The 21,237-nt window shown below is 44.5% G+C and overlaps 1 protein-coding gene across 4 annotated transcripts in view; it reads right to left on the bottom strand.

The window, feature by feature from the left end:
• The window catches only part of LOC122697145 (vegetative cell wall protein gp1-like), a 44,976-nt gene extending 24,147 nt beyond the window's left edge, over window positions 1-20,829 (bottom strand). The window contains exons 1-2 of one of the 4 annotated variants that reach the window (XM_043907636.1): window positions 5,456-5,783; window positions 802-901 (exon numbers count right to left, since the gene is read on the bottom strand). In XM_043907636.1, coding sequence (XP_043763571.1) covers window positions 802-901; window positions 5,456-5,635 — 280 coding nt within the window. In that variant the 5' untranslated portion in view covers window positions 5,636-5,783. Of the gene's footprint in view, window positions 1-801; window positions 902-5,157; window positions 5,423-5,455; window positions 5,784-20,795 lie in introns of those variants that run through there. The other 3 variants (XM_043907639.1, XM_043907637.1, XM_043907638.1) reach the window with 3 other exon arrangements.
• Between the last annotated feature and the right edge of the window lie 408 nt (window positions 20,830-21,237).

Genomic DNA, 21,237 nt, shown 5'->3' with positions numbered 1-21,237 from the left:
GAGAAATCCAGGCAGGATTCCTCAGGCTTATAAGGAAGGATCCTGAAGATCTTTCAGGAGGTTTGGAGGAATCTGTACTTGCTTGCTAAACACCTGTGTCCAAAAGATTCATTCCATCCTTAGCCCCCTCCCAGAGCCAGGCCTGTGGACAGAGTAGGCTCCATCAGACCCCAGCCTCCAACTGCCCCTCTCCAGGAAAGACAGCTGGACCCCCTGGATCCCCGAGAGTGGAAACATGAAAGTCTGCCTTGCCCCTCATCACATGGAGACCTCCCCAAAAGTCTCAGGCAAGCCCCATGGCAAGGGGGGTGTTGCCCCATGGCAACACAGAACGCAGTGTTTCTCCCCAGGCCATGCCATAAACAAAGTGACTGCCTTTTAGTGATTGTCTTGTAGATGACATCCTCAACCCTGCTTCTTTCCTCCTGCCTGGGAGATGGTTGAGATATAACTTACTAAACAGGCCCCACTTCGTGTTCACCTGCAATCCAGAATAGCCCTCTTTTTCCCTGGTTCCTCCCTGCCCATCATTCAGTCTGAGCCCAGATCTTATAATAAGCCTCTCCCCAGCCCTTCCTCCTGAGATGCCCATGGCTTTTCAGGGCCTGTTCCCCTCACTGCAGCAAGTTAGTGAACTTGGTTTTATGTGGTGACGTGCATTCTTGGTGGTTCTTAATCTGTTGAAAAGAGCAATGTGGGGGGAAGTAGCTGAGGCTAAGCCTTGTGTCTAACCACAGCCTCTGCAAACCCAGCTTCCTCAGGGATGATACTGATGCTGAGATATCTGCTTGTTATCAACACCTGGTTCTCCAGAGAGAAGAGGATACAGGCCCGAACTGTGGGGTAAAGGGCTCCATTTCTTCTTCTCTTCTCTCCTGGAGGCCACATCTCCAGTCTGCATCTAGGATTCCGAGAGGGGAAATGAGCAGAGGGACACCTTAAGATCTGAAATGTATGTGTTGATTTTGTCATTTTTTTCTGATTCAAAAAGAATAAACAGTTAAAAAAAACTCAAACTCTAGAAAAATATAAGAAACTAAAACTAACTTGAAATCCACTAGTCTGTTAATCACCACTAAGATTTGGGTAACCCAACTCTTTATATTTCTGTCTGTGAACATCCATATGCCTTCTGTATAACTGGAAGAGCATGCATACTGGTGTTCTTTTATAACGCACACCTTTTTCTCTTTCATGGTCTTTTTTCTTATCTCCAATATCTGCCTCTTCAACACTTCCCCTGCAGGGCACCAGTGCAGCCTAATATTCCCACCCTGATCTCCACTCACCTTTCACCACACAGCAGTGAAAGAGAAAGTCGTGTCCAACTCTTTGCGACCCCATGGACTATACAGTCCATGGAATTCTCCAGGTCAGGATACTGGAGTGGGTAGCTGTACCCTTCTCCAGGGGATCTTCCCAACCCAGGGATCAAACTCAGGTCTCCTGCCTTGCAGGCGGATTTTTTTACTAGCTGAGCCACAAGGGAAGCCCAAGAGTAAAGGGTAATAAAAGCCCTCACTCCTAATAAAAGTCTAGATTTTGACAATGGACATTGGACAAAGAGACAAAGACAGATACATGCATGCAATTAAGTAATCTCTGATTAGAAGTCAGAAGACGGGGACTTTCCTGTGGTCCAGCAGTTAAGACTCAGCACTTCCAGTGCAGAGGATGCTAGTTCAATGACTGGTCTGGGAACTAGGGTCCAGCATGCCATACCACACAGCCAAAACAAAATAAAATAAAAATAAGACAAAAGCTGCTATTGAAATGTTCCTATGAATAAACTTTAAACAAAATCCTTGAGTAAAAAAAATTATCTAAAAAATAAAAAGTCAGAAGACTTCTATCTTGTGGATGTGGTGCTATCTATAATTTTAAAGATTGTTGCTGGGCTATAACTGAGTTCTGCTCAAAATATACTGACTGGTAGGACAAACACAACAACCCAGACATCCTCCTCCTCTTCCTCCCAAAACGAAGTTGGATAGGGTGGGACGTGAGGGGGGGGGTAGTGTCCATGTGAATTTCATCACACCCCAAGGCCCCTTTAGATGGTACTCCCAGTCTGTTCTCTGTGTGTAGCAGTGTTCTGGCCCTGCTGGTACCCTACCAAACAGAATTCCCCTCTGCGCCTACAGAGCACCTTCTTGCTCTCTGTCACTTCTAATTATCTAAGATCATTCACCGTCTGGTATAACATTCTCAAGACACCAGCTATGATCAATGGCTGCTTCCTAATGCACTGCTTTCCACGGCACGTGATAAAGACAGATGTCATTTTACTCTACTTTTTGAAAATCCAAGTAAACACTAAGGGTGAACTTAATGGTAGTTATTTGTTGAAGAAGCAACATATTGCACAAGGAAGGGATATCCTAAGTGAGGCTACAAAAATGTGTGATTCACATCCAACATTTCAGGAGCATGTTTGTTGCCTTAAAGGAGGGTGCACTTCTGCGTGCCTGTCTGTAAGTGTGTGTGTCTGCATCCATAAGCCTGGACCTCTGGTCTCTGGCCTTTTAAATCAGGACCAGGTTGCCTGCCACATACTTCTCTTCTGCCTGTCACTCACCAGAAGCGGCCCCTTGCAGGCTGGAACTCTGCTGTGAAAACAGGTGCAGCTGACTTCATCCAAAAGATTAAAAAAAAAAAAAAGACTCCAAAACAAAAACTTTCCACTCAGAGCAGGCAAGCTTTGCTTTTTTTCAAATAAGTGTTACTTAACAGAAGGTCTTGTAGAGCTCGTAAAACCCTGGAACATCTGGTAAACAGTGTCAGTTTTACACGTCCTCCAACACAGGGTACATGACTCCTGTTTCCACTGGCGTAACTCAAGGACGGTGGTGCGTCTCCGGGCATCCTGCCCATCCTGATTTTCATGGGATGATTCCCAAGCCAGCAAATCTGTCTCTCCTTCCACCAGGCCAGCAACAGACAACAGAAAACCTCAGAACAACCCAGACCCAAGAGGCGAGAGAGATGGCGGGGAGAGTGGAAGCCGCCAAGGACATCATCCCTGCCGTGACAGGCACACGTGGCATGCTGGGAGATCGGGGAGGGGACACAGATCAGGATGCTGCAAGTGACGGGCACGATGACTGCCCTGGGTGCCTTTCAAACACCATGAGAATCTGTGTCTTTAACATTTAGTCATTTATCCCAGTTGTTAAACAGCCCACCTTTGGCCTGAGTTGGATGCCAGGGGTTGAGGGTTACTCAAAAACATTGAAAATCAATATTTCCAAAGTTGTCTGGAAATGAGGTCACAGCCCCATCAGCAGATGCTATTTGTTATACCTGTTTTTATATCCTGGCAAGAATGAACCCCAAAGGCTCCACCATGAGACTCTGACTTTGCTATCAGAAGACGGCTTCTTGCATCCCTGCTGGACTGTGTTCCCACCATGTGACTGTCCACCCTAGGGACATCTAAACTGTGAGTTCCCAAGCAAACATCTCAGAAAACACACTCTTGCTGTTCTGCAAACCCTCACACTCTTGCATCTCTCTTCAGAATATATCTAGGGCTCAGGATTGTCCTAAAACCTGGACACAGGGCAGTGCAAGCACCCAGGAATGAGCTGAGGCCCCCTGGCCATAGGAGGGCTAACTGTGTGTACTTGGGCAAGTGCCCCGGTTAAGCCTCAATATCTTCATCAGACAAATTGCTCTGTTCCTCACAGACTTGATGGCAGACTCACACAACTTAAGACACACGAATGTGGTCTGTAAGACATTCCACCAGTGTTACTTCCAGTTATACCTACGCAATTGCTGACCTCGTTGTCTTTTCTATAGTCTTCCCTAAAAAAAAACCCAGTTCTGGCTAATGAATTAACAGAAAGTCTGCTGAAAGATTTCTGGGAAAGAAATTTTGCTGCTGATGAAATACACTGATGTTAAACAAAAGAGCTCTCTGGTATACTCCCTTCCCTGTGCTTCCTGACTTTGAACGCAGAGCTGCAGCAGCCATCCTGTCATCATGAGACCATAAGCCCAAGAATCAAAACTCCATCATGCTGAAGATGGGAGAAGGCGTGAAAAGGACCTGCATCCTTAATGACATCACAGAACCAACACCAACAAATCCCTCTTTGGGACTTCTTGTTATGTGAATAACAAGAATAAGCCCTACTTATACAAGTCACTGTTGGGTTTCTGTTCCTTGCAGCTGAATGCCTTCTAACAGATCTAGTCCCTCTGTTAGCCGTTTTCATAGGACCTCATATTTTCCTCTGAAGAGCTTATCACAGTTATAATCACTTAATAAAGTATTTCTTAAGTTTAGAAGTTTAGTTACATTCATAACTTGAACTGAATTTATTTCTAAATACTTCGATATATCTAGTTAAATTACTGAAATCAATTATTTAATTCTTAGTATAATTATCTACATATATATTTTTTTTATAATCATCTATGGGGACTTCCCAGGTGGCTCAGTGGTAAAGAATCCGCCCACCCATGCAGGAGCCACAGGAGACGTGGGTTCAATCCCTGGGTTGGGAAGATCCCTTGGAGGAGGAAATGGCAACCCACTCCAATATTCTTGCCTGGAGAATACCCATGGACAGAAGACACTGGTGGGCTACAGTCCATGTGGTCGCAGAGTCGGCTTCGACTGAGCACATAATTGTCTGTCCAGTGTCTCAGTTCCCACCTAGACTTAAGTCCTGTGAAAGCAGGAACTACCTTTGCCTGTTCATTGCCAAATCCTCAGCTCCTGGTTCAGGGTCCAGCATATAGAAGTTGCTCAGTAAATATTGGTTGGTTAAGTAAATAGCTCTGGTTCTGAATGGACACTGGTCACTTCACTTCTTAATCCCAGTAGCACTAATGTGGCGTTTGCTCTAATTAGTGTTTAGGTTCTGGCAACATGAAGGGGCCTCTCCACCATTTTATTCCAACACTCACTAGAGTCAGATTTTTATGCCAGTTGAACCACGTCCCTTGTGGAGATAACACACAACACTGACCCCTTAGAGGACCCTCAATAAAGACTTGTTGAACAGAATTTGCAGCCTCCCAGAGTTGTTTTCAATAAGATAAATGCATTCTGCATTCCAAAGGCTGTTTGAATCCTTTCTTCAGAAGTCTGAGATTCACCCTTAGCTTTGAGAGCAGGAAAACACCTCAGTAACTAATACCCACCCATACACTTTCCTGATTTTGCTTCAAGAAGAAGGAAGAACATTTTTCTTAGTGAGAAATCTTCCCATTCTTGCTGCTCCCTGGGCTGTGTTATCACTTCTAGCCTCAGCTGGAACTAGCAACCCCAAAGCTGCCCCAGAAAAGAAGAAGGAAAAAGAATTAAATCACACCACCCACCAGGGATCGGGAGTTTACAAAATAGTTTCCCAGTGGTTGGCTGCGAACACAGTGTGGAGGGTGGTCTCTGCCTCCATTGCTGGTCCCCGCGTCCTCCCCATGCGCCAGGGGTGTATATTACCTTTCTCTCTGTTAAATGCCAACACACAAACTCCTGGAAAGGGTCCATCAGCAGTTCCAAGACAGGATCTCCCACATAAAGCAAGAGGATCCTGAGTTTCAGCTTCCTGTCTCGATTCACAATGTACCTTCCAAATGGAGAGAGAGAGAGAGCGCGCGAGACTGGTTCCCGCGGGGCCATAAAGCATCACATCAAGAACCAGGATTCCAGACCCGGGAACTCTGCCACTTCCTGGTTATATAATCCTGGCATCTTATCCAAATCTCCATAAAACTCACTCTCTGCCTTGCTCAAACTGGGAAGTAAACGAGACAACCCATGTGAAAGCGCAAGCTTGTCACAAAGTTAAGCCTCGAAAAGACTTCAGATATTTTTATCCAGGCTCAACCAGAGACACTATTACCAACTCAGCTTATGCATCAAGAGTTGTTAAATGGCCTTCGAGACCTTTCTTCCTGATTGGCCAGTTCCCCCAGCCCTCTCTGGTCCTGCCTGTGTTGTCTCTGAGTCCATCCGTCTCCTAGTCTCACTCTCTAAAGGGGCTCCTCCCGCCTGAAAGATGCCTCCTACAACTTTTGTGGAGCCCGGGACCTGACTCGGTGACTGCCTTAGTCACCCTGAAGTGACTCTGCCAGGCAAGTCATCTTCCCTCAGCTTGTTTGCATCCTCTGAACTTCAGGGAAAATAACTGCTCCTTTGCAGGACTGTTATAAGGTAGGAAAATTAAATAATATTTGTTAAGTGCCAGGCATGTATTGGGCACTTAAGTTTGTTTTGGTTAACTCAAGCACATGCTAGGTTGAATCTCAAATAATAAATATTAATGATATGCATAATAATAGTATTGAATGTATAATATTACTGAATATTATTTACTATTATTGAATAGTGATATTGTGAATAATATCAATATCATTATTGAATAATATCACTGAATTACTGGAGAAGGAAATGGCAAACCACTCCAGTATCCTTGCCTGGAAAATCCCATGGACAGAGGAGCCTGGTGGGCTGTAGTCCATGGGATCACAGAGAGTTGGGCATGACTGACCAATTAACACTAACACTAACATGAATTATTAGCTTTGAATAATAACAATGGTGATGTTATTTACTACAAATACTAGCAATATTAGGGCTTTTTATTGCTAGTGCTCATAATTTATTGCTAGTATTCATAATAAATAATATCATCATCATCATTATTATTATTCAAGCTAATAATTCAGTAATATCATTCAATAATAATATTGATATTATTCATAATAATATCAATATTCAATGATGGTAAATAATATTCAGTAATATGTCCAATGCTATTATTATTATGCATGACCTTAGTATTATTATTTGAGGTTCAACATGTCTAAGTTAACCAAAACAAACACACACACACACAAACAAACCAGAAGTAAGGGCAAAAAATGTTTTCTTTTCTTAAAGCCGAGATGCAACTTGGCAGTCAGCTGGGGTCTGGAAAGGGAGCCTGCCAGCCACCCAGCGCGCTGCCGCTTGCTTCCCGGGAACACAGAACATCCTGCTTTAAAGCCGAAGCCCCACTGGGCAGGGTCCAGAGACGCCTGGCACATAACTGGCACCACCACACAGACACAGAAGAATGTGTGGTTGCAGGCGTGTACAGATCTGGATGAAAAATCAAGTCCCCGACGGACCCCACCAAACATATATTTTAGATGGGTTTTCTTTCTCTCTCTGTCCCTCTGTGTGTGTGTCCCTCTCTCTGGCAATATTATGGACTCCTGAAAATAGAGGTTTATTATGGAAATGCTGACAGACCCTTAAATAGAGCACTGTATTTGCAACACTGTAATTATGCCTCCATTGAAACGCTCCAAAGAAAATATGATTTCCTTGTGCAAATAAATCATGCATGACTCTAAAGGCCCAGATTTAAATCACCTGAACCATAAAGAACCATCGTCTTCCATATATAAAGGGATTACAAATAATAAGGACTTTACAAAAAAAAAAAACTAGGCCTGTACCAGGGAAACTTAGACACACTTATACAATCTTCATAAAATTGGACCCACATCTGACTAGCACCCGACGGCATAAATAGGCACTAGATTAGCCTTACAACAGTGTTGATTTGATTGACCTAGAAATTGCCCCTGAATAAATAAAAGATCTGTATCTTCTCCCATCCACGCCCTACACAGGACTCTCATTTCTCTCTCTTTCTCCTCCCCTCCTCCTCCTCTTATTCTGACCACACCTTCAGACCTCCACCGCTACCCCAGCCCCACCACTAACATTTGCTCTGAGACATTCCTCGGCTCAGCAGATGATCTAGGGTCAGACCCTGCAGTTAACTGCCTCAAGGCGATGCAGTCACTCCGGTGTGGCTGGTGGCTGCAGACAGGCTCACTCCCCCTGGAAATGCATTTCTCCATACTCTTGACACACATCTCACTGAAGACAGGAGGCCCCCGATCCTTGAGAACAGCACCTTGACAAGCACCATGCGCCCGACATGCAACGTGGCTCTGCAGCCTGGGCAAAATTTGCTCCAGATTTCGCAGTCATCCCACCAAGCCCTGGAGAGGGGGCCCTTCTGTGCCTCTGCAGCAGCTCCCAGCGGTAATCAGAGAAGCCCAATACTATACTGTAGCATGGGCTTTTTTGTTCCAGCCAGATTGTGGTTTGCTTATTTTCAAACAGTTATTGATACTTCCAAATGGCAGTCACTAAATGACAGGTTTCATTTAGATGATTATCAAAAATGAAACTCACAGAATTTGAGGCCATCATTCGTTTTCTTAATAGCAAAAGAAAACCTGTGTTCTAATTCTACAGACCTCATGTGCTTATCCACACTTATTTATACCTATGAAAACCAAAACTGTTCTGTGGCATTAGTTTTTTCAACAGCATAACCATATCCAGATATTTTTCACAGATGTAATTTTCATAGTTGGGAGTGAGTTCACTCCTATGAGGCCTTTCATATTACAAATGATTCAATTAAGTTCCTTCTGATTTTCTTATCAAATTTATTTTATTACCTTCTAATTCTTTGCAATTGGGTAACAGAATATTGTTACCTAAAACTACACATAACCCAGGTTGACTCAATAGTAAAGAACTTGCCTGACAAGCAGGAGACGTGAGTTCGATATCTGGGTTGGGAAGATCCCCTGGAGAAGGAAATGGCAACCCACTACAGTATTCTTGCCTGGAGAATTCCACAGACAGAGGCAGTCTACATGGCAGGCTACAGTCCATGGGGTCACAAAAGAGTCAGACACGACTGAGCAACTAAACAACAACAAAACCCCCTACAAACTCACAGCCCCTGTGACCCAGGCCTGGTAAGGGCTATATTAAAAGCAAGTCAATAGAAAACAAATATACTTGAAAGCAGTTTTAAATGTCCTTTTGTTCTTTTTAGAAAACACCAAATTAGGGGTGGGGAAGAAACATGTTTAATATAATAAATCAACTTGAAGACCCTTGTATGGACTGAATTATGTTCCCCCTAAAAATCCTATGTTGAAGCCATAACCCCCAAAGTGACTGTATTTGGGGAATGGGGCCTTTAAAGAGGTAATTAAGGTTAAATGAGATCATGAGGGTGGGCCCTAATCCAACATGACTGGTGTCTTTAAAAGAAGAAGAAGAGAAACCAGGGGTGCGCAGACAGAGAAAAGGCCATGTGAGGACACTGCAAGGAGACGGCCATCTGCAAGCCAAGGAGAAAGACCTCAGGAGGAACCAGCCCTGCCAACACCTTGATCTTGGATGTCCAGCCCTCAGAACTGTGAGAAAATAAATTTTGGTCTTTCGAGCCTCCCAGTCTGTGGTGTTTTGTTATGGCAACCGTAGCAAACAAATATCAGCCTCTTCAGATGTCGTTCACACTTGTTCTCTCGCATCAGAGCTCCCTCCACAAAAAATCCACTTACTCCCTCTCTCTCTTACAGCCCCCAAGCTTCCCCGAATGCCCATTTCACACCTGCTTTCGTTTCTCTCTTCCTGCTACCCTCTGTGGTTCAGCTCTTTATTACATATATCAGATGGGCCACCCTGGCCATCTTAGCCTTTGCCCATCTTATCCTGTCCAGAATCAGAGACTCCAGCAAATTAAAAGCTTTTCTCAGAGAGAGGGAGAGAGGCTATGAGGATTATCACAACCTGCTGCCCTGGTTACAGACTTGAAGATGATAACATAGGAAAAAAAATTAAAAAGCTGATAACATAGAAGCAACTGGGATAAGAAAGAAAACAGTGAAAGTCAAAAAGACAGAAATGCAAATGCTGCAGTAGCATTGCCTACATGATGTTAAAAGTTTAGTAGAAAGGACCAATTATTTCTCATCATTAAAAACAAAACAAAACAAAAAAGAATCTGAGTGTTTGACTAATAGGTTTGCCATCCTGACAATCTTGACTAAAAACTTTAACATCCTAGCCACCTGGTGAGAAGGCAGACTGCTTGAAAGGGTATGTTCGAGTCTTGTAAGTCTTGCACCTGCACCTGGCTCTTCTCCAGGCGCAGGTGTAAGAAAAGCAAGCCTCGTCTGGCCATTCCAAACAGAAGAGAAATGAGGGTGAGAGAGGGGAACCAAAAGTGCTCAATGGATTAAGGACCATTTAAAAAATACCAACAGAAAGTCTGATTTTTTGTTTGTTTGTTTCAGAATGGGCTTGTTTACAACTGGCTACCAAAATTTAGAAATGTCATGGGAGAGAAAATGTCACCATCGACTCCAACAAATTCTACTGTTAGTCAGCAGAGCGACTGCAAATCTGGATTCAGGCATCTGGGTGCAATTATGACAGCATTTACAACACACCCTTCACCTTCAAAGCCCTTTCTCCAGCATTAACTTAGGAACCCTCCCAACACCCTGGGAGGGGAGGTGTGATTATATCTATCTTGGAGAGAGGGGATAAGGTAGTCTGGAGAAGGCTCCCCCGGGCCTGATGGAGAGGCATCCCGTACGTCCAGTTCCTTGGCAGACGCTGGTCCTCTAGGGCTCCCTGGTCTCCAAGGACTTTCCAGACTTCCTCTGGTGTAGGAGCCACCCAGAGAGGAGGCCACTGACTTACAGCTGCCGGTCCCCAAGAACAGACATAGTTCCTCTCCCTCAGGGTGAGGAAAGCTCATTTCTGCATCCAGAGAACTCAGCTCCAACCATTAGTTTTCAGTCTTCTTGCAACACATGCTGCCTTGGTCCACTGTCAACTCAGCTAAGCTATAACTGGGATTCCCAGAACTCTCTTTCCCACTATGGTTCCATATGAAGGTTGGCCACCAGAGAACTTAGGGTGGGATTGGAGGGCTGCAAGGGAAGCAGCTTCTATCACAATAGGAGGGCGGTGTCAAGCGCCAAGCGCTTCTGTGGCCCGCACCTGTTGCCGCTGGTACACTAGCCCTTCTGATTGGAGGAGAGCTTGCAGGATTGCCTCCTTCCGCTGCTGTGAGTCCCAGGCCGGGCATGTATATAATGTCATGGAGACAGACACCAGTTGGCTATAAGGCATCCATACGGTTAAGGTAAGGGGTGATGACTGATGCACTCAGGTTCGAGGAGGTTCTCCTCCATTTCACATCCAAGCTTTTCTTTCCAATTGCTGACATGGACCAGCAGTGATGTCAGGCCGCCATCAGACACAGAGGTAAGAGCCTTCCATCCATTTCTTCACCAGCTACAGATAGGTAAGTGATCAACTTTATAGAAAATCTCTTATTGACCATATCACCCATAGTGATTTCACTTCCTTGATCGAACCCTAACTGACACAGCGCATTTGACTACATATACAATCACAGAACCTCCAAACCAAGTGAGCCCCCACAGAATGCCTCCAAGGTATGTACAATGGTGTCCACCTTCAGGATGGAACTCCAGTTTCCCCCATTTCTCTCTCATAGGTCCGCTTGGCCTCCGTCCCTGTGAATGAGGACTCAGAAGACCTGTGAATAGGAATTCTAGCCCCAAGGTACATCCCCACTCCCCTCTTCTCCCAAGGACTCACTCCCATCCCACTGGTGTGGGCAACGTAGTGACCCCAGTTGTGCTCTTAGAAGGAGAGTGTTTATTTAATGAGGAGCTGCCTAAAAGGAGCTCCATCCATGCACATTTCAGCAAAAAGGGTGAGGCTAATTTGGGAGTGCAGTGGCTTCACTACACAGTCTACATATTTTCCAAAAAAGGCCAAATAGGGAAGAAAGAGAGAAAGGGTTCAGTACAGCCCTCCCAAGGGGCCACCATTTCTCTAAGATGAGTACAGCCATGCTCCCTCAAAGCCACACAACAAGGAGCATTGAGGGCATCTATGGATGAACGAGGGCTTCTTCAGTGGCTCAGGTGGTAAAGAACCCTCCTGCAATGCAGGAGACCCAGGTTCGATCCCTGGGTGGGGAAGATCCCCTGGAGAAGGAAATGTCTACCCATTCCAGTATTCTTGCCAGGAAACTCCCGTGGACAGAGGATCCTGGCTGGCCACAGACTATGGGGTCACAAAGAGTTGGACATGACTTAGCAACTAAACCACATGGATGAATGAATGTTTGTCATTTGTCTATTTATCCTCAAATCCAGTCCCTACCATTTCCCTGTTCTCTGTATTCAAAGAAGGTGACCCCAGGAAACTACCAAAGCTCCCTTGCCCACTGCTTGCTACCTTCTTGGTTTGGCCGAAGGGAAGCACAGGCAAGAAAGAGATTGGAGGGTGGACAGGTGGACAGTGAACATTCCCACTCCACCCCATACTTCTGGCTGAGTCTTCCCTATTTGGCATAACAGCTAAACTTCCCCTGAAACCAGATTCCAACAGGTAATCCAGGCTCTGGAGCTCAGGTAACACCTCCACACCCCCAGCCCTAGAAAGAAACAGTGAGCTGTAATTGCTGATCTTAGTGTTGTCTTGCCTTTCAGGGTTGCTCTTGCAATTCTGCTAAAAACTTTGTCACTAATTTCCCATATTAAATTTCTTCTATGAAACGCTCTGCATGAACTTGGTTTTTGCTCGAGAGACCCTGGCTGATACAGATGCTTTCAACCTGGGGATCAGAATTTGCCAAAAACTGACTGCCTTCCAAGATTTCTAAGTGCCCTGAACTAGTATTGGTTTTTAAAATTACTTATAGTCAACGACATGCCAAGTGTTGTAGAAGAGGAAAATTGACAGATAACTCTGCACCCAGCCTTTGTGGGTAGAGATGTATAGAATTGATTCAAGTCTTCTGAGAAACCCAACAAGAGACCTGTGCTAGAGGAATTTCTCAAGTGATAGCAGTGGGTTTCCACACTGTCTTACCCAAAGTATTCACAGCTTTCATATAATCACCAGCATATGATATGACCTGCCTAGGCTCCAGAGAGGTATAATGGGCAATAATGTTACTGACCTCAAGAAATTTCCAGTCTAGTAGCTGAATCTGATCATGTGCGTATTTATTCTAGCCACTAACATTAAAACTGCCCTTAACATTAAAACAAAGGGAATTCAACTGGCCCCACTGGACTGAGTCTATGGTTCTAGCTTAGAATGACCAGTTCTAATCACACCAGCCAGATAAATTCATCATAGACTTAAACCTTTGAAGTCAGTTGGGTAGAGGTGCTCATAAAGATAAGGCTGGGCTGTTCAAGTTCAACCTCATGGCAATGCCCATCAGTAAAGCCATTCCTACAGGAAAGGCACCAACATGCAGCCTCAGTAAGGAAACAATATGCTTCCTCTCAAAGTTCAGAGTCCAGTCTCTTCCAGGATTGGACATTCCAGCCTCTCCTTTCACTGTCCTGTGTGCTCTGACTACGTATCAGTCTTACTGACTAAACCTTCAAGGCTTGCCTTGTCTTACATGTTCAAAAGAGCTTATCTTCCCTCTTTCTCCTTCCCCAAGCCAGACACTCACCCTACCACTCTTCTAGTCCCTTCAGATCACGGCTCCACCTCTTCCTTCTTAATCAGCTGTGTGTCTTCAGCGTCTGGTAGTTTCTGACACATGGAAGTCCTTTCATGAGTCTCTGCTTGTTGAACAAATGACTGAATGGGTACATGGATGATTGGTTTGGAGTGGGAAGCCATCACAGATGGATTTCCCAGGAGTTGACTGCAAAACACTGGTCTAGAAAGTCTTCTTTAAATATCCACCCTTGATCATCATTAGAGTTGAACGCCAGAAATAAGACTTACAAGGAGCAATGCTAAAACCTCATCCCTGGGCATAGAGCAGGACCAGGGTGTACAGAAGTGACCAGACGTGCAAACCTGTGACCAGACTGCAAAACTAGTTTCATCCTGAGATTCAGCCAATTCTAAAAAAATCAAGATTTCTAAGGAAAAGTTTGAAGCGTTCATTTCCCAGAGTTCCCCCACAAAGCTGGCTCAGTGTGGATCCAATATTTTAACATCTTCTCCTGGCATTTTCAGTGATAGGAAATATGGATCACAACAGACTACAGGCAGATGGCTCCTTCGTTTTCCTTTGCCAAAATGACCTACAAACCCAACAACCCCAGACAAAGCCCCCTCTCTGCAGAGGATGAGTTAGAGACTATAGGGAGGTGTCTGTTAGTAGCTGCAAGACTCTCCCTTTCCCCAGACTTTGAACTTTGGTCTCTAGATTGTTAAAGATAGAAGGTAGACTCCCCAGGGGCCCAGACTTGTGCCCAGCCTACTAGAAATATTCAGGAAGCCAGAGATGACTCAGCACCTACTTCAGACTCAAGATGACTTTTCTACCAGCCACTGCTATTGTTTTGAGGTACCCAACCATCTGGGTTCCTGATCTTGCTTGCCTTGACCTCCAAGACTTGTTTGTCCTGTCCTGCCATGACAGATCCACTAGCTGGGCCTCAGGATTGACCTTGGAGGGCAGCAAGTTCACACTTTTTGGCCTGCAGATCCCTAGTCTTCTTGGGGGGTGGGGGGCAGGATAATTGCCTTATAGTGTTGTGGTGGTCTCTGCCATACATCAACATGAGTCACTCATAATTATATATCCCCTTCCTCTTGAGCCCCTGTCCTCCCGAGACCCCTGGTCTTGATTCCTGATCCATTTCTGCATGTCCAGTCCTGACAGAAGCCACCCACACCCCAAACTGCTAGTACCACTGCCTCAGGAGACAAACCAAATAAAATATAAATCAATAAAAGCCCTAGATGAAGATTAGATGGCAGACCTGCCGTGACCTGGATGCCATGCAGAATTAACACAGAATGGCTCGTGCCATAAGTTGAGATCAGAGCCCCCAAACTAGCCATCTCTAAACACTCCCCACTTGGCTGAGACAAGGTGGCAGAGGCCAGCCCCCTCTCTCCCTTCTAGGCAGGAAGTCTTACATGGCTCTTGCATTCCATCCCAAAGACAAAAGAGGGGGTGGATTTCTCTGAACCCTCGCCAGGTCGCATGGAGGTGGGTGTTGGGTCTTTTGAAACCGTCAGAATGAGTATGCTTCTGATTATGGGGTTCCCAAGACTCTGAGCCAGCTTTTTTTTTTTTTAAAGCACATACATTTTCCTTCTGGATCAGAGCCACGTTGCTTTGGCTATGTTAATCCCCCCAGTAGTCACAGGGCTTCCCAGGGCATCCAGGGAGTTGCTCATTTTAGGGAAATCTGTTAGATTGAACTCTGTTCAAGAATGTGCTCAGTATGCTTCAACCCAGAAGCAAAGTGAATTTTGCCTGGAGAGTTAAAAGCACTCGAGTTATCGGGGCCGGGAAGGGATGATAGTATGTGAACCTCGGGGGTCAGTTAGCTCAGTCCAGCAGCATTCTGACCCACGGTCTCAGAGATGAACTAGCAACTGGAAGGTTATCAGAACAACCCAGTGAATGATAGGGTGAGTTAGGACTGATGTGGGATGGGCAACTGTGAAGTGGGCCTTATTCTACCGTGTTCCAAGACCTTCCTTCCTCTCCCACTGGGTTCTCTGGGCCCACTCTGAGAAGCCCAGGAATTCTCAATGCAATGGCTTTGCTAATCGAGAAATATGTCTCCCTTTCCAAACTTTTACCTCTTATTTTCCCCGCTCATCAAAACTCACCTGTCCTGGGTCCCTACATTGATTATAGGGTGTGATCATTCATCTCTGTTAATGCATTTTCCAGGGTAACCCTTAAAAATAACTGAAGCAGGACACTTACTGTATGATGGGGATTTAAAAACACCAGTTGTTTGCTTCCTTCATCCCAAGAACTCTCCAGTTGATTCAAGACCATGTAGAGGTTCACCATGATGTTCAACTATGATGGTTATGAATAAGCAAATCAGAGAGTCCGTATGCTATATGGGGCCAACAACGCCACTAAGAATCGGGGACTTCTGTCTATCCTGCGGCTCTGCCACTAAAGAGTTATGAGATCCTAGGCACTCACTTCACTTCTCTCTTTATGTACAAGAACTCCAGGAAGGTTAAGAGAATAATGGCAATTTGGTGGTTCAATAAACTCAGGCAGCCCCGAGGACTGCCTGTAGGGGGCGCTCTCTAAATACTGGATGAACAAATGTGCTGGGCCACAGACTAGACATTTATGTATACTTGTATGCTCATGAGATTCTTTCCCAATATTGGGTTTTCTTTAGTGGAGGGAGGGAGAGGGAGAAAATAAGAAAAAGGAAGAGATACATGGGGAAAATGAGCCAAAACATAAAACAGGCCATCAGGAAGACAGAAAGAAAGCAGAAAGGGAGAGCAAAGGTTGCCACGCTGAGGAGGAAATGACCTTCCTTTACAACTTCACTCAACCCCGCTTCCCTTTCTGGTAACCAGTTCAGATGCACCACAGGGCATGCAGCCCAGGAGTTAAGCTGAGAGAATGTTCTGAATCTGAACGAGACTCTGTGTCTCGTTTTTAGAAAAGGTATGACCAAGTATTCCTTGATTACTTTCAAGGAAGAGATTCTGGGAATATTATGTTGCACTCTTTTAAAAAATCAGATTTTATAAAACGTGAACACTGGGAAATTTTAGACATTAACGGGTTTTACTTAATAAGTAATTGCTGAATATATAAAATTTAATAAACTTAATAAAAATATACTACTGATATACATAAGGCTCAAATTTGCCAGCAGCCTATTTTTGTTACTGAAAAATTTGTCCTGCTGGCTGAGGTTGGAGGAGACCACATAAAGCAGTTGGAAATTCAGCAAGGAAATGGGGAACTCAGTCTTATACCTGTAAGGAATTTGGTTCTGCCAACCCCCAAATGACCTTGGAAGTACATTCTTCCCCCAGAGCCTACAGAGTCCCCAGACTTCTGTAAGTTAACAAACCATGAATTAATAAATGGGTGTTGCTTTAAGGTCAACAAAAAAATCTATCCTCCATCTGTGACATGATGAGTGAAGTATATATGTAATATAACAAAAAAAAATGAATTGTATATATATGAAGTCCATAAGTTATCTCCACATGACACAGACAATATTAACTATTAAAATATTGGTTGTTGCTCTCAGTTACGTCCAACTCTTTGTGAATCCATGGACTGTAGCCCACCAGGCTCCTCTGTCAGTGGAATTTTCCAGGCAAGAATACTGGAGTGGTTTGCCATTTCCTCCTCCAGGGGATCCTCCCGACCCAGGGATCAAACCTGAGTCTCCTGCATCTCCTGCATTGGCAGGCAGATTCTTCACCACTTGCACCACCTGGGAAGCCCTATTAAAATATTGTGTGTGTGCTGAGTCCCTAAGTCATGACCAACCCTTTTGTGACCCCATGGACTATAGCCTGCCAGGCTCTGCTGTCTGTGTTGAAGCATATTAAAAGGAAAGAAAGAGATAAAGAGAGAGAGAGAGTATTTAGCCTTTCTATGCCTTCATCTTCTCCTCTACAAAAGGAGATCAACATTAGTAGCCACCTCCATGGGCTGTTTCGAGGACTGAGTAGTAATGCCCGTTAATCTCTGCCCTGTTAATGCATGTTTAGCCTTTCTCACTCAAGACTCACTATTTGTAGGTTCTGTTAGTATTTGGGAGGAATGTGATGTCCGCACTCCAGACAGGCATCTAGAGGACGAAGTATTTCTTAAATAGGTGGATAAAGGCAGTAAGATTTGCAAGGCCTCTTGAGTTGAAGCCTGTGAAATGGGAAAATGAGCTGTACAAGGTGAGCTCCTTTAAGGACATGCATGAGGCCGATTTATAAAGCCCAGGTAATCCACAGGTGCCACATTACCTGGTGCCCTGAGTGCATCCCAGGTTAAAGGTCAGGTCAGACTGCTCAGAGTGTGAGATACACCCCAGCATGGAGACATGATCCCCCAGCTGCATTCAGAAATGTGATAGATCTTGACCACTGAGTTATTTTTAGCTGAGAATGAACAGAGAGACTATAAAGCTCTTCACAAATTAAAAGGTTATCCAGAGATCAGGTTGGCTGGGGCCTGGGGGCACCACACTGTTAGGAGGAAGTGAAGATGGAATCCTGGGGGTGTCTTCTTCTCAAAGTACGACTTGGGATTTTTTCACTGAGGATAATGATGCGGATTCACAGTTAGGACAGCAGAGTGAGCTCCCAGGGTTTGAGTGTAGGACCCTCCCTGGTGGTACAGTGACTAAGACCCTGAGCTTCCAGTGCAAGGGTCACAGGTTTGATCCCTGGTCGGGGAACTAAGATCCTACATGCCATTCAGTAGGGCCAAAAAAATACCCCCCCAAAAAAAAATTGAATGTAAAAGAAAATGTATCTAACAGCATGGTTAAGACATATATAAGCCATAGAGTTCTTTTCTGAATAAGTAACTAAATAAAATCCAAAGTCCTCACAATGGCTTCTACATGGCCCACCCCTTTTCTGACTCGCTAGTGGTCATGAAATCAATGTAATAGACTGAGACAAAAATTTTTATGCAATTAGTGAGAAAAGAATGGAAAATACCAGAGTATTTCATGAAACACGTATTTCCATTTTGTGATGGTGTTTGTACTGTCATGAGATAAAAATAAAATTTTCACTCTGGGTCATGGTTAAAAGAGTTGGAAATTACTGATTTAAAGGAATCTATTATAGTCCTGACTTGGGATGATTGAGGCCTGAATTGAAGTAGAAGCTATAAGAGAAAGAATAACAAAACAACAATAACTATTACTATTATCTTACTCTCCCAATAACCCTGTGGGGTTGGATTTATTGTGTTATCCTGATTTTTCAGAGACTTGAATAGTAGATCTTAAGTCATACAGCAAATGAAGTGGAAGAGCCTGATTCTAACACAGTTTATGTTCCTGGTTTCTCTGTCTACTGCAGATCCTACAGTCCTATGATTAGGCTACCTGCCTCTTCAAGAAGGGGTCTGAGGGAGAAAGCTAAGGGAATGCAGCATCATTACTGAGTCCCAAGTGGCTGAGAGAATCCTTGTACAACTGTCCAGAATGGATACATCAGCAGAGAGGACTGGTTTGGGAGGAGGGTGGAAATGACCTGAATTTAATGTGCCTTGGATGGAGGGACATCCGAGTGCTTCATTTCCAAGTCAAAAGAGAACTTCAAGCTTTTGGTAAAGATCACTGGGATTTGGGTTTACTCATCTTCCAGTCAGAGCCAGCACCTGTCCCCTCCATGCAAGGGAGCACCTCCTATACCCTAGAAGAGCTGTCTGGCCCTTGTGAATTTTCCTCATGGCCTCATCATGGTGCCGGGATCCTATTGGCATCTTCAGATTCTGAGGAACCATCAGCCCTTCACTGTGTGCACACCTCCTCACCCCCTCCAAATCGTAGGCCTCCACTCAGAGGTCATAGAACACGCTCAAGTCACATCCTGTTCTGCAGCTTCAGTCTCTGAGGGCCTCTCAAAGCTCCTCTAACTCCACGCCCCCAACAGACTACGAAGCATTCATCAAACCTCTCCCGTGCCTCTGCGGTCAGCCCTTCTGCAGAGCTCGCCCTGTCTCTCTCGCGGCAATGTGAGCCTGTTGCTTTCAGAAGATGTGGGCACCAGACAGGTTGTAGCCTTCTGGAAAAAACCATGACCCAGGGCAACCATACATTCAGTATCTAAACTGAACATTACCCTCATGTAATGTTTTTGCTTTTTACCCAAAGCAAAAATTAAGCCTCTTATATCGAATGGGGATCGACCACATATAACACATTAAAAAAAATTTTTCACAAATATAGATGTGAGGCAAACTCAGGTGGTAAATGACTCTTCTCTTTCCTCAGTCCAGGTGGACCTCAAAGGTGAGGCACAGAATTAATGATCTCTAGTCAGAAAAATAAACAACAACAACAACAGCAAAATATACAAATGGCTAAGCTGTTCGCTTAGGGCAATCCTGAACATACATGATTAGGATGTCTGATCAGTTGAACAACGGTCCTCCTAGAGAAATCCACATTGCAGTTCCCAGGACCTGGGAATGTTACCTTATATGGCAAAAATGACTTCACAGATGTTAAAGATTCTTGAGATGAGGAGATTATCTTGAGTTATTCAAGTGGGTTTCAAACATAATCACAAGTGTCCTTATAAAGAGAGAAGCTGAGAGAGATTTACCACACAGAGAAGAGAAGGCAGTGTGACCACAGAGCAGGTTGGAGGGATGTGGTTAAAGCCAAGGAATGTTGGCAGTCACCAGCAGCTGAAGAGGCAAGAAGCAGGTTCTCCCCTCAAGCCTCCAGGGAGAGTATTGCCCTGATCACACCTTAATTTCAACACAGCAATATTTTCCCCCTTTTTGGCCATGCTGCATGGCATGTGGGATCTTAATTCCCCGACCAGGGTTTGAACCAGTGCCCCCAGCACTGTTAGCATGGGGTCTTAACCACTAGAACAGCAGGGAAGCCCCTAGTCCAGCAATACTGATCACATACTCCTGGCCTCCAGAGCTGTGACAGAATGCCCTTCTGTTGTTTAAGCCACTAAGTCTGTGATAATTCCTTACAGTAGCCAGAGGAAACTAACACAGCCTGGAACACGAGATACGCAAAATGCAGGAAGTGGCATGTAACAGACACTCCATAAATGTCTGTTTCTTATTTGCAAGTCTTCCTCCATCCTTCCTTCCTTCCTGTGCTTCCTATGTTCTTATCCTCCTTTCAAAAATATATATCCAGGGACTTCCATGGTGGTCCCATGGCTAATATTCCATGCTCCCAATGCAGGGGGCCCGGGTGTGATCCCTGGTCAGGGAACTAGATCCTATGTGCTGCAACTAAGAGTTCGCACAGCGTAACTAAGATCCTGAATGATGCAACAAAGATCAAAGGTCTTGCGTGCCGCAACTAAGACCCGACACAGCCAAACAAATGCTTTAAAAATAAATAAATAAATCATATATCCAGTCTGTCAGACATAGAAAAAGGAGCACAGGCTTTGGAAATGTAGCTCAAATTCCACCACTATTCATTACCTGAACTTTTGCTAGTCATGAACCTTCCTCAGTTTTCACATCTGCAAAATGGGGATAACACCACTTAGTATGTAGGATTCTTGTGAAAAACAAAGGCAATAATACATATTCATCTTTACACAGTTTGTTTGCATCATGTACCCATTTATCTTGCACTTTCAAATGTCCACATTTGAGGGGAAAAGAAAATGAGAGAAAGATAGATAGTAACAGCAGAAAATAACTATTTAAATCATAGTCATTAAGCCTGGTGTTTTTCTTCATAGTCATTTGTTGCAAAGAGCATATGAGATGAAGGATATGAATCTACTCTTCCTTCTATGGCATCCAGCCTCAGGTGCTTCTGTTGAGTGCAGGTTCTGAGTACAAACCCAACTTTTTAAAATTATTTGTTTGTTTATTTGGCTGTGCTGGGTATTCACTGTGGCATGCAGGACCTGAC

Source organism: Cervus elaphus, chromosome 7 (assembly GCF_910594005.1).
Source record: "Cervus elaphus chromosome 7, mCerEla1.1, whole genome shotgun sequence".
Taxonomy (NCBI): domain Eukaryota; kingdom Metazoa; phylum Chordata; class Mammalia; order Artiodactyla; family Cervidae; genus Cervus; species Cervus elaphus.
The sequence above is the reverse complement of the archived record's forward strand: the minus strand, read 5'-3'. Positions and strand labels throughout refer to the sequence as shown.